The following is an 11,175-nucleotide window of genomic DNA, read 5'->3' as shown; positions in this document are numbered from 1 at the left end:
TACCATGCCTTGCTTGTTATTTAGAAATTATTTCACTGAACTCTTACTAGGGTTCAGGGGCTGCGCTGGCAGTTTGGCATTTTTTTTTTTTTTTTTAGACGGAGTCTAGCTCTGTTGCCAGGCTGGAGTGCAGTGGCAGGATCTCGACTCACTGCAACCTCTGCCTACCGGGTTCAAGCGATTCTCATGCCTTAGCCTCCTGAGTAGCTGGGATTACAGTCACGTGCTGCCACACCCAGCTAATTTTTGTATTTTGAGTAGAGACGGGGTTTCACCATGTAGGCCAGCATGGTCTCGATCTCCTGACCTTGTGAGCCCCACACCTTTGCCTCCCAAAGTGCTGGGATTACAGGTGTGAGCCACCACGCCTGGCTGGCTCTTTTTTTTTTTTTTTTTTTCAGATGGAGTCTCTTGCTCTGTTACCCAGGCTGGGGTGCAGTGGCGCGATCTCGGCTCACTGCAACCTCCGCCTCCCAGGTTCATTCGATTCTTGTGCCTCAGTCTCCCAAGTAGCTGGGATTACAGGTGTGAGCCACCACCAGTTGATTTTTGTATTTTTAGTAGGGATGGGGTTTTGCCATGTTGGCCAGGCTGGTTTCAAACTCTTAGCCTCAAGTGGTCCACCCACCTCAGCCTCCCAAAATGCCGAGATTACAGGCGGAAGCCACTGTGCCTGGTTGGTACATTGGCTCTTTACAGGCTCTCTTGCGAGGCAGGGATTATTCCCATTGATGAGATGAGGAAACCGAGGCCCACAGAGGTGATTTGCTGACGTCAAGAGAGGCCCCCGCGCCCTGCCCAGGACCCTTCCTGCCACCTCCTCACCTTCAGCACCAATGGACACCAGCTTAACCCCCTTGCTGGCAATGAAGTCCAGGGCCTTGTTAACGTTGGCGATTTTGTGGAAGCGCATCTTGCCTTTATCTGGCCTGGGCAGCCTCTCTCCTGGGTATAAGAGGAGAGGCCAAGGGCCAAAGGTCATGAGAGGCAGCAGAAGCCATTGTCCGCAAACTCTCCCCTCTCCACCAAGTCCCGTCCAACACTCTGCCACCCTATTCCCCCTGCTGTCCAGATGTTCCTGGGTCCTGGGGCTCAGGTGCACTGATTTGATATCCTCACCTGAAATGACCTCCAGGAGCAGCATGAGTTTGAGGCCATTGCGGAAATCGTCCTCGATGTTCTCAATCTGGGTGCCCGCTTTGCGCAGGTGTGAGTTGCACCAGGCAGTGAAGGTCTGGGGGCAGAGGACAGCACTCAGACCCTACGATCGGCTCTGGGGGATGTGGGGCACAGTCCTGTCTCCTCAGTCAGGGTAGGTCTCAGAGCCTTGTATTTCTGGATTCAAATTGCAGCTCAGCTCAGCCACTGACTTGCTGTGCATCCTAGGCCAGTCCCTTTCCCTCTCTGAGCTTTAGTTTTCCTGAGAGGGGAGAAATGGGGTCTGGGACCCATGCAGGTCCCAGTTCAGACTTGGGGCACCCGGCCACCAGCACTCTAGCCTTGGGGGTCTTAAACACGGGAGGACCCTTAGAAAATGTTAACCCATTCAAAGTGTGGGGCCCTCTGAGGTTTTGAACTACAGGAGCCAGTGCAGGGTGATACTGCCTTTCTGAAATCTGAAAACTCCTGGACTGAAGCACATCTGGCCCTCAGGGTTTTGCCTAAGGGACTGTCTCTGTGTTTCTATTTTTATCAGTTCTGACCTTCTAGGGTTGTTGTAAATTGGCCTCTGAGTAGACCCTAAGTGTGCAAGGACTCTGTGGGCTATTGGAGCATCAGCTGGCACTCAGGCCCAGCCTGATCTCATTTTGTTTTTTTAGAGAGAGACAGGGTCTTACTATGTTGCTCAGGTTTGTCTCAAGCTCCTGGGCTCAAGTGATCCTCCTGCCTTGGCTTCCCAAAGTGTTGGGATTACAGGCATAAGCCACCACATCTGGTCTGATCTCATTTCTGGGGATGACTGCCCACCCCTTCCCCAAGAGTCAGCCTCAGCCTCAGCCTCCATCTGAGATCGGAGGGATGGTACAGGGCTGTGTGTCTGTTGGCGATAGGGGTGACATCACACTTGGTACACAAGTTTCTGCCAACCTACCGCCCTTCAGGTCCTGAATTCTGCCTTTCCATAGACTCCCTGGTAGAGTCAGGGTGGGCTCCAAGTCCAACTGAGCCACTCATGCTCTGTGATCCAGGGTCAGCCCCTTTCCCTCTTTGGGGCTTGGTCTCCCCATTTGTGTAATTAAAGGATCAAAATCTATGATGTCTTAGGTCTTTCTTCTTCCAACCTGGCAGGATTCTTGGATTCAGAGCATCCCCATACCACAAACACTCTTAATGAGAGTCTTTCCTGCCCTAAGGAAGCTCATAGCCCATCCAAGAGTCACGTTGGTCTGAGAAGCGCCGTAAGAGGTTGCCAAGGAGTTTATGGGAGGGAAGTTGGATCAGGGCGGGGGCCTCTTGGGGAAGGCAAGTATTTGATCAGAGTTGTGATGGGCAGGAATCATTCAGGAAGGGAAGGGCAGGCAAGGGCATTTCAGGCAGGGGCAATCATGTGGGCAAGTGCTCACTGGCTGTGAGAAACAGTTGCTACATTTGTCGGACTACAAGGATCTGGGCACTGCTGGAATGCAGCTGGGGTTGTTGGGGTATAAGTGGTGAGAGGCGGGCCGGAGGGGCAGCAGGGGCCAGGTCATGCGCGATCCTGGGTGCTAAGCTGGGGAGTTAAAATTTGATCCAGAGGGCAACAGGGAATCAGGGAAGCCTCAGGCAGGAGGGAGGTGGGCAGAACTGTCCATGCTGGTTGCAGAGTGGAGATGAATGGCTTGGCACGGCAAAAGGGAGAAATGAGGAGGCAGCCACTGGGACCAGGGCAAGAGAGGAAGGGTGTCAGTGAGGGGGACAAGGCAGGATCGGATGGATGAGACAGAAATGTTGGAATGTAAGCTCCCATGGCAGGGGCTTTATTTTGTCTGCTGCCAAATCCCAGCACTTAAAACAGTGCTAGCACATAGTAAGACATCATGTGGGCCAAGGCAGTGTGCTGCTCCAAGACTGTGTGAAGGAAGCCCTTGGATGGAGGAGTCACTGGGGAGGAAGGGAGCACAGAGGAACAGGGAGGCGTCAGGGCTAAAGCTGAGCACGAGGATGTTTATTACCACCTTGCAATAAACAACGCTGGACTAGAAAGAAATGAGCCAAATGTCCAACTACAAGAGATGCTGATTGATATTCAGAGCCTGTATGCTGTGTAGCCGTTGAATGAATGGATGAGATGGTGACTGCAAGTTGGGATGAGCAGATGTTCCTGATAATTTGTTAGGTGACAAAGACAAGTTACAGACTGGCATGTGTCATATGAGGGGCATGCGGACCTGGATCTGGGAGAGGCCCGGGTGGGTGGGGGTAGGGATAGAAGATGTTGCAGAATAGGTGGCAGCTGGAGCCAAGGACAGGGATGACATCACTGGGAAATTGCCGAACCTGGGACTGCAGCTGTGCTTGGAGACAGGTGCAGGGGGAGCCTAAGTGGAAGCCTGTCACCCAGGGCACCCCAGCCGACTCAGCGGAGCCTCTTGGCCCTTGGGGTCATCTCCTGTCATCTAACCCAGTGGAAGTGCTCTGATTCTAAATTCTAGGATTCTCAGATACTGCAAATTCCACCGAGTACCTGAGTACCCTGCCCTTTCCTGGAGTCATACAGTGTTGGCACACACTGAGCAGGGTCCAATGGCCTTATGGTGCCCTCCTGGTTACCGGCCTGCCACTCCCCAAAGTTTTCTCCCTCTGGCCCGGATCATTTTCTCTTTGGGAACCCAGGTGTCCTGCCCCCTCTACTTGGGAAAGTCTGGGAGTGAAAATAACTCAGGGAGGGAGGGGCCCTGAGTGCCTGATGGGCTGGGCCTGGGCAGCAGCTGCCCCTGTGCCCGTCTCCAGCGCCCCCAAGGTGCTGCCTCAGCACTACGTGTCCATCTGGCTGGAGAGTCAGGTTACTGTGTAAGGGGACCCAGGTCTTCCCTCCTCCTCGACCTATGGCCTTTTCAGCAGACTCAGGGCCCCATGCCTGGGGTATCTTGGGAAAGAATGGGGGTGGGGAAAGGGGTAAAGATCCTTAGGTTGCAGAGATCCTGATGTCTGACAGTCTGTGATTTGGGGCCTGTCTGTGCTCCTTTTGGGGCTTCAGTTTCTTCAGTTGTTAAATGAGATACAGCGACTATGGACCCCACCCTGGAGACGAGGTGGGGTGGGGTCTGAGAGGACCCTTCTCAGCACCCCCACACTCCCAAGTCCACTAGTTGCCTGGCTGCAAACCCTTAAGGTGGGGTCTGGGAATATTTAACTAGAGAGTGGTGGGAGAAAGATTCTTCTTTCTGAACCCCCTAACTTGGATCTCCTGGGCTTTGCCCAGCCTGTTTTCACCAGCAGAAGTGAGGCAGTGGGTCCAGGGGACTGAACCCTGGTGGGGTGGGGACCCCAGAAACTCTCTTGTCATTTTAAACCCCTCTTGAGGGCTCCCAGCCCTCTCCTCCAGCCCTGGGGACAGCAGGCAGCTGATGGGCAGAGCCTGGGCTGGGGATTAGCACTCTAGGTTAAAGACAAGCTCTGCCCCTGCCCTGCTGAGATGCCCAGGATAAACCGCCCGGCCTCTCAGGCCTCGGTTTTGCTGTCAGGAAATGGGCGAGCACTCACTTTCCGCTGCTGCTTCTCCCAGGCCGGGTCCAGCAGCAGGTCGCGGTCCCAGTCCTCCTCCTGTTCCATGTACTCGCCGCCCCCGCCGCTGCCCGCGAAGGGCCCCTCCCTGGCCCCCAGACCCTCGGGCTGCATAACCATCATCATCTCGCTCGGGCTCCTGGCTTCGCTCCGCTCGGCGCGCTCTCGGACACCCGGGCCCGGTTAAGTAGGGCCCAGCCCAGCCCCAGATCGAATTCGCACTAAATATGGGGGAGGAGGGAGGGGCCGGATGGGGGTGAAGGAGCTCGGGTTAGACCTGGCAAGGGGTTGTCCTGGAGCCGGAGACTGCGGAACTCGGGGAAGCCGGGGTGGATCTCGCGGCGGAGATCCTGGGTTTGCATTCCCGCTCCGCTACTGGGGCGCTGTGTGACCTTGGGAAATCCACGGGACCTCTCTGAGTCTGTTTCCTCCTCTCCACAATAGAAAGGCCGATAATAATAGTCACCGCGGGCCGCCCTAGAGGCTGCCCTCGAGCTCCTCGTGAGCCTCTTCCAGCACCTCGCTGGTGGGACACGGAGCCCTATCCCCATTTCACAGTCAGGAACACAGAGGCGCCGAACTGTTTTGCATGTTTTCTGGGGTGATGAAGGGAGACACCCGGGCATGGGGAACGGCTCTGAGCCAGCTGGATGGGCTGCGGCAGGGCTATTAATATCGGGGCGGCTAGGGGGAGTAGGGGAGAATGTGCTGAGCCGGGAAACCCCGACACTACCCCGGCTGCAACTCAATCCCCAGGGCACTCCTGGCCCCGCCGCCAGAGGGCGGGGCTCCGGCGGGAGGGGAGGGGCCTCCAGGGTGGGCGGGTCAATCGCGCTGCGAAGTCATCCGGGCTCCAGCGCCGCGGGATTCCAAGCGCCCCACGGCTGGTCCGTCGGTCCAATCAACTCGCCGCGTCGGCCGGCCGTTCCCTTAGGGTCTGAGCCCTCGCCTCACCCCTTCCGAGCTTCTATTGGCCGTGGCAGACGTCCATCTGCCGCTATCTCCGCCCCAATACGGAAGCGGCCTAGTCCTCCGGCTCCGACAGCTGGGTGTCCAGGCCATGGGGCAGCCCTGGGCGGCTGGGAGCGCGGACGGGGCGCCCGCGCGGCTGCCTCTCGTGCTCACCGCGCTGTGGGCCGCGGCCGTGGGTCTGGAGCTGGCTTACGTGCTGGTGCTCGGTCCCGGGCCGCCCCCGCTGGGACCCCTGGCCCGGGCCTTGCAGCTGGCGTTGGCCGCCTTCCAGCTGCTCAACCTGCTGGGCAACGTGGGGCTCTTCCTGCGCTCGGATCCCAGCATCCGGGGCGTGATGCTGGCCGGCCGCGGTCTGGGCCAGGGCTGGGCGTGAGTGGGGTGCGGGATCCGAGGGGAGAAGTGGGCGCCTTGGACAGTGGGGAGGGGCCCCAAGACCTGAGATGGTAGAAGCGGGTTACATTAGGATTCAGGTTGTTAGAGCCAGAAATTTTTTTAGAACCTGGGATGGAAGAGCTATAATTGAGTGTTATTCACTCACAAATACTTATCGGGCACCTACTAGGTGCAAGGTATTGTTACAGGGACGAAGGGTACAATAGAACAGATTCCTGATACGGAGCTAATTTGAGGGGGGCAGATGAGAAACTAGAGGAACAGTAAGTAAGCAAATCATATAGAAGCTAGAAGGTGATACTAGTTTGGAAACAAGAAGTGTAGAGCAGGGTAAAGGGGTTGCAAGTTTCAGTATTGAATAGGTGGTTAGGCCGGGCGCGTTGGCTCACGCCTGTAATCCCAGCACTTTGGGAGGCCGAGGCCGGCGGATCACTTAAGGTCAGAAGTTTACCAGCCTAGCCAACGTGGTGAAACCCTGTCTCTACTAAAAATACAAAAAAATTAGCCGAGCGTGGTGACGCATACCTGTAATCCCAGCTACTTGGGAGGCTGAGGTAAGAGAATTGTTTGAACCTGGGAGGCAGAGGTTGCAGTGAGCTGAGATCCAGCCACTGCACTCCATCCTGAGCGACAGAGCAAGACTCTGTCTCAAATAAATAAATACATAAATACATAAATAAATAGGTGGTAAATTCTCATCACAAAAATATAAGTGTTTGAGGTAATGGCTATCCTAATTAGCTTGATTTATTCCAAGTTGTACTGATAAATGATGACATCACTTGGTATCCCATAAGTATATACAACTGGAATTTGTCAATTTATAATTAGAAAATAAAAATTACACCAAGTAAGGCTCTACACACAAATTTTATGCCAGGCACAGGCTTTCGCCTGTAGTCCCAGCTACCCGAGAAGCTGAGGCTGTAGTGTGCTATGATCACACCTGTGAACAGCCACTACACTCCAGCCTCGGTAATGTAGCAAGACTCTGTCTCTAAAATTTTTTTTAAATTAATTTTTAAAATAATATAAATAAATACAAGGTCAAGATAGACCTCATAGAGAAGGAGGCATTTGAGCAAAAAACTTGGAGGGGGTGGCGGGGGTTAGCCATGTGGGAATCTGAGGGAAGGGTGTTCCAGACAGAGGGAACCAGTGGTGCAAAGGCTCTGAATCAGTTGTGTGCCTAGCATGTATGTTCCCAGAACAGCACGGCCAGTGTGGCTGTAGTGGAGTAAGAGAGGGGAAGAGATGTCACAGATGGAAGGATGTTGTAGGACACTGAAGGCTTTGCTTTTTACTAGAAATAAATTGGAGAACCACAGGAGGGTTTTAAGCAGAGGAGGGTCAGTCTGGTTGCTGGGGTGAGACTGTACGAGGAGGGGCAAAGATGGAATCAGAGACCAGCTGAGAGGCTATTGCAGTAATCCAGAGAGTTCCTGGTGACCTGGACAACGGGGTGACCGTGGAGGAAGGGAGAGATTTGCTGCTAGATGTCAGTGGCTTGAGAGAGGTCTCAGGACTGGGGACGTTAGGGCTGGAAGAGACCTCAGACTTGTAGTGCTAGAACTAGAAGGGCCGGGGACATCTTGTTTATCCTGCATTTACTTGTAAAGAAATTGAGGCTTAGCCAGGGTGAATGGCTGTTGCTGCTTCCTCAGGATGGGCTCTAGGGCTGCCCCGTGCACAGTATGGGGCACCTGAGCTGCTGGGGGAACTGACCCTGTGGTTCCTTCCTGCAGTTACTGCTACCAGTGCCAAAGCCCGGTGCCGCCACGCAGCGGACACTGCTCTGCCTGCCGCGTCTGCATCCTGCGTCGGGACCACCACTGCCGACTGCTGGGCCGCTGCGTGGGCTTCGGCAACTACCGGCCCTTCCTGTGCCTGCTGCTTCATGCCGCCGGCGTCCTGCTCCACATCTCCGTGCTGCTGGGACCTGCACTATCGGCCCTGCTGCGAGCCCACACGCCCCTCCACATGGCTGCCCTCCTCCTGCTTCCCTGGCTCATGCTGCTCACAGGTGGGGAGCCTGGGAGGCCTCTGCACAGAGGCAGGGGCCCTGGTATTGGGCTGGGGAGTACAGCCCATTCTGGTGGGAGACGGGCTTTCTGGCCTGGGGGACCCAGCCCCAGTGTCAGTGATGGCCAGAAAGGGCAGCTTGGTATTCACCCGCGGCGGGGGGCAGTACGGAAACTGGTGCGTTGAGGCAAGTGCAGTGGTCTGGCCAGGGAATCGGGAGATTCCGGGAGTTGCTGAGAAAGGAGAAAGACTTATGGGAGTCCCTGCGTGGCGGGATGTGGAAGCGCATTCTAGGGGCATTTCTAAATGAGAGAAGCAGTAGGAACAAAGGCTTGGAGGGTGGGCAGGGGATTGTGAGAATTAAGGCCAGATTGGTAGGGAGGCCTGGCGGGCGGGGTCCTGAGAACTGGTGTGAGGAGATGGCTCTTATTTGACTGGATAGTGGGAAGCCAGTGAAAGTGACAGGCAGGGGAAGGCCCAGTTATGGGAAGCTGGGGAGGGCAGACTTGGATCAGCAGGCTGCCTGAGATACCATGTTCTGGACGACACGTATGTCCTCTTCCCCCAACACATCTACAGGTAGAAGCCTTGCTGGTCCTTTTTACTCTTTGTTCTCTACCCCCAGAATGCTTTGGCCTTTCTCGCCCCCATTCCTCCCTCCTGACCTTTTCATGGTTCCCTCTAGCACTTTGATCTACAGTGAGGAACCTCTCCGGCTACTCCGAGTAGTCACTGAGCCTCCTGATCCTATCCAAGCCCAGCTTTGTGCATGGACCCCACCTGCAGCCCAGGGGAGGCCTCTGGCAGTGGCCCACTGGGGTTATCAGAGTCTTCACCTGCCCACACCAGCTTCCCAACAGGTCCTCCTCTGCCCTCCTCAATGATCCCTCCCTCCATGAGTCCCAGCCCTCCAGCCGCACTGCCCTACCTCCTTGTGGTCAACACTCACTCCCCTCAGTCACGGAAGACTCTGGCTCCAGTCACAGACTCTCTCTCAGCCCTGGGCCCTGTGGAAATCAAGGGTGTCTGGAAGTTTGCATGAACAGCCCCCTCAATGCCTGGATGGCTTAGCTCTTGGCCTCCTCCTTCATTTTTCTTTCCTTCGCCTCCTCCCATGTCCACACCCCAGTCCTGGTAAGAGTCCAAAAATGAGTCACCCCTGAAACCACCCATCTCCCTCTTTCTGCTCCCCACCTCCTCTCCATCTTTTACTCCTCCAGGCCCTGGCACCTGCTCCATGAGCCCGCAGGCTCGTGGCCCTCACTGCCCGTCTGTGCCTCTCCACCTTCGCCACCGACGTCCAGCTCAGAGCTCATCCTTCCCACCATTCTCCTGCCAGCATCGCAAACTTCCTCCCTCATCTTCCTTCCACAGTGCCTTCCTGGCTTCTCTGTGTCTGCCTCTGGCTGCTGAGAGCCAAAGGCACTGGCAGTCTGTGGCATGTTGGTGCCATGCCATGTTCACAGCTGCTGACCTCAGCAGGACCTCGGCTATGCCTGGCCTTGCTGTTTGCTCGTAAGCTTGCTCCCTGCAGCGACAGCAGCTCAAACCTTCCCTGCTCTCCCACCCTCCTAACTCCGGCACTGAGAAAGTGAGACATCAGCTGGCGCATCCCAAATTGTGTTGTCCTCAAATCCCCGAGCCTGGCTGACTGTTCCCAGCTTCTTGTGTTTGGTGCCTACCTCCCTGCTTGGAGGCCTCAGGCTGTGGCGTCTGCCTCTCCTGCAGGCCAGGCCCCCTCTGCCCTCCCGGTTAGCCACCTTGGACAAACCCTCCCTTGCCCTCATATCCTCCTCCAGCACTTGCCCTGCTCTAAGCTTCCTGAGGGACTTGCCCAGGCTCATGGCTGCTCATTCCCTGCCTGCTCCAGCCTGGCTTCTGCCACCACCACTCACCCAGGGATCCGTCTCCACACACTCCAGGACCCACTTGAGTTCTTGCTTTATGAGACCCTTTAGAGTCATGACGCTGCCAGCCCCCAGCCCCCGAGAAGTGTTCTCCGCCTGGCATCACTGATGGCTGGGACCTTGATGCGTTCGCCTTCCTTTCTGGTTGCCCTTTCTCATCTTTTATCTGATTCCTAAGAACCGATTTCCCCGTGCTCCTGTCTAGGCGCTGTTCCACCCTCACTGTGCACACTTTGGCAGGTCTAGCTGCGCCCACAGTCTCAGGGCTGCCTTGCACCCTCTACTCGCAGAACTGCTTGTCCAGCCTGGGCTTCTCCCTGTGCTTGCAGACCTGCAGACCGTCCACCTGCTTGTCTCACAGGTGCCTCTGGCCTGCCTCAGGACCTTCAAACAGAATGGTTTTTGTTTTTGTTTGAAACGGAGTTTCGCTCTTGTTGCCTGGAGTGGAATGGTGCAATCTCGGCTCACCGCAACCTCCGCCTTCCAGCTTCAAGTGATTCTCCTGCCTTGGCCTCCCAAGTAGCTGGGATTACAGGTGCACACCACCATGCCAGGCTAATTTTGTATTTTTGGTAGAGATGGGGTTTCACCATGTCGGCCAGGCTGGTCTCGAACTCCTGACCTTAGGTGATCTGCCCGCCTCAGCCTCCCAAAGTGTTGGGATTACAGGCGTGAGCCACCGTGGCCAGCCCAAACGATGTTTTATCCTTATTTTACAAAAACAGATGAAGTCTACTCTCTGAAGAAAAAAAAAATGAAAAAAAAAATAGATGAAGTCCACTGCCCCTATCCTCTTAATAAGTTTGCATGGCATCTCCCACCCCCGACCCCCTGCCATGGGCTCTTTTTATTGAGGTGAAATTTATCCTTTTAACTTTTTTTATTTTTTTTTTTTGAGATGGAGTTTCGCTCTTGTTGCCCAGGCTGGAGTGTAATGGGGTGATCTTGGCTCACCGCAACCTCTGCCTCCTGGGTTCAAGCGATTCTCCTGCCTCAGCCTCCTGAGTAGCTGGGATTACAGGCATGCACCACCATGCCCAACTAATTTTTTGTATTTTTAGTAGAGACGGGGTTTTTCCATGTTGGCCAGGCTGGTCTGGAACTCCTGACCTCAGGTGATCCACCTGCCTCGGCCTCCCAAAGTGCTGGGATTACAGGTGTGAGCCACTGCGCCTGG

General features: G+C 55.4%; 2 protein-coding genes across 2 annotated transcripts in view; one reads left to right on the top strand and one right to left on the bottom strand.

Annotated features, from left to right (window-relative positions):
* Positions 1 to 4,927, bottom strand: part of ACTN3 (actinin, alpha 3) — a 15,788-nt gene extending 10,861 nt beyond the window's left edge. Inside the window, 3 exon segments of the mRNA XM_011986931.1 lie at positions 826 to 945; positions 1,120 to 1,234; positions 4,684 to 4,927. Coding sequence (XP_011842321.1) covers positions 826 to 945; positions 1,120 to 1,234; positions 4,684 to 4,830 — 382 coding nt within the window. The 5' untranslated portion in view covers positions 4,831 to 4,927.
* A 605-nt stretch (positions 4,928 to 5,532) lies between these two features.
* Positions 5,533 to 11,175, top strand: part of ZDHHC24 (zinc finger, DHHC-type containing 24) — an 8,010-nt gene continuing 2,367 nt past the window's right edge. The window contains exons 1-2 of the mRNA XM_011986932.1: positions 5,533 to 6,045; positions 7,815 to 8,092. Coding sequence (XP_011842322.1) covers positions 5,765 to 6,045; positions 7,815 to 8,092 — 559 coding nt within the window. The 5' untranslated portion in view covers positions 5,533 to 5,764. The remainder of the gene's footprint in view (positions 6,046 to 7,814; positions 8,093 to 11,175) is intronic.

Source organism: Mandrillus leucophaeus, unplaced genomic scaffold (genome assembly GCF_000951045.1).
Source record: "Mandrillus leucophaeus isolate KB7577 unplaced genomic scaffold, Mleu.le_1.0 Scaffold30, whole genome shotgun sequence".
Classification (NCBI taxonomy): Eukaryota; Metazoa; Chordata; class Mammalia; order Primates; family Cercopithecidae; genus Mandrillus; species Mandrillus leucophaeus.
This window is presented reverse-complemented; position numbering and strand designations above follow the sequence as displayed.